The following is a 1,821-nucleotide window of genomic DNA, read 5'->3' as shown; positions in this document are numbered from 1 at the left end:
ATGGGTGGTATTCCTGCTGTGGATGGTAAAGGAGAACAACTCCTTCTCTTTATTGGAATCATCGACATCCTGCAGTCCTACAGGTCAATTCCACCAAATCACTCATTGAGTTATTACTGATGTCCTGCTAATCAAAAGGACCAGTACTAATTTAATGATGTATGAATTATTGAGTTATTTTTCTTGTCCTGCAGGCTAATCAAGAAACTGGAGCACTCGTGGAAGTCTCTGATCAGTGACGGGGTGAGTCCAGTTGCAGGTTGTCYTTTATTGTCATGAGTCTTACCTTGGAGGCAGAACTGAGCGATTTCTGTTAGATGGGCCAGCTGCAAAGTCAAAATTGTCTATATCGAGAAAAAACAAATCATAAAAACAAAAATGAGCTTTTCTTTTCTTAATTTAAGGCATTAGGGTAAGCAGTGTGGTTAAGGTTAGGGTTAGGTTTAAAATCGGATTTTATGACATTGTGGCTGTGCCAGCTGGTGACTACTCTACAGAGGTGCCTCCAGGGCAAGATTTATGACAATAAATGCCAACCTGCAGTCTAGTCCTCAGACTTCGGCACCTTTCCTAGGCTTACACAGGCCCGGTGACGAGCTGCTCTACTTACAGCTGCATAATTCAACACAGACAGTCAACAGCATATAGACAGAAAACGTGTCCTTAAACCTTTAAGGAGTAACCTATGGATGGAACGTTAGTCTGGTACTGAGAATGGCTAGTAGGTTATTATTTTAGACTAGACGTTTGAAAAGGTGACATGGACTAACTCTCCCATTTCAATAATTCCCTAAACCTGACTGTGCAGATGTGTTTGATGGTTTGTTTGCTGAGATGGTTTCCCCTTCTCTCTATCTCTCTCAGGACACAGTGTCTGTCCACAGGCCCAGTTTCTATGCAGACAGGTTCTACAAGTTCTGCAGCACCACCGTCTTTAGAAAGAGCTGCTGTGAGTAGGAACACATTACACGACATGCAACAACTGTTTTATTTGATATTTCAGCTCACAATCTACATATCGAGATTGAGTAATCGATTCATTGAGTTTACCTCTTGACTGCTTTCTCTTTTCTCTCTCATCCATCTCCACCCTCTTTTTCTTGCCTCTCCTCCCKTCCAGCCCTGAGGTCTTCTCCCTCCAAGAGAGGGCGGGGGGGGGCTCTGCCCGCACCCAAAAACAGTGTCCAAACACAGCTTTCCGTAGAGAGAGAGGAGAACCAGGAGAACGAAGACCTGCACCTCAGAGGGGCTCGTGGCTTCCCTCTGCTGGAGGAGGACGGTAAGACGGTTACCACACTCCATATCTATACAGAGGCTGACCTAAGGAAACTGTCTCTCCTGTATGAGCCAAAATGGCCGACAAGCATTTGAGGACCATTAGCTTTTTCTCCACACGGCTATTTAGGTGAAGTGTCATGCTGTGGTGGTAGATTACTAATACTCTATCACAATCATTTCTCTCTTCTCTCCTCTCAGGTCTGAGAGAGCATCCCCATACTCCTCCGTCTTTTGAGGATGCGACCACAGCATCCATTGCGACCACTCTCTCCTCCAACAACTCTCTCCCTACCACACCGTTTGACACACCAGAACACCCACGCTTCAGGTACACACACACACAATACTAGAGAACGACCGCAGCAGCAGCAAGCTAGCTCATTCTCTAACGGGAAGGTGCAGTATTTAGAAGTAAGTGAATTGACACAGTGGCCAAAATCAAACTCCTGTTGCAAATATTAAATCAAATTGAATTGTATTTTATTGGTCGCATACACATACAGTTGAAGTCGGAAGTTTACATACACTTAGGTTGGAGTCATT

The 1,821-nt window shown here is 44.6% G+C and overlaps 1 protein-coding gene across 1 annotated transcript in view; it reads left to right on the top strand.

The window, feature by feature from the left end:
* The window catches only part of LOC111979565 (phosphatidylinositol 4-phosphate 5-kinase type-1 gamma-like), a 21,032-nt gene that overhangs the window by 17,060 nt on the left and 2,151 nt on the right, over positions 1-1,821 (top strand). The window contains exons 5-9 of the mRNA XM_070449099.1: positions 7-83; positions 195-243; positions 865-949; positions 1,121-1,279; positions 1,477-1,606. Of these exons, the coding sequence (XP_070305200.1) occupies positions 7-83; positions 195-243; positions 865-949; positions 1,121-1,279; positions 1,477-1,606 (500 nt within the window). The remainder of the gene's footprint in view (positions 1-6; positions 84-194; positions 244-864; positions 950-1,120; positions 1,280-1,476; positions 1,607-1,821) is intronic.

This window comes from Salvelinus sp. IW2-2015, linkage group LG19 (genome assembly GCF_002910315.2).
Source record: "Salvelinus sp. IW2-2015 linkage group LG19, ASM291031v2, whole genome shotgun sequence".
Taxonomy (NCBI): domain Eukaryota; kingdom Metazoa; phylum Chordata; class Actinopteri; order Salmoniformes; family Salmonidae; genus Salvelinus; species Salvelinus sp. IW2-2015.
This window is presented reverse-complemented; position numbering and strand designations above follow the sequence as displayed.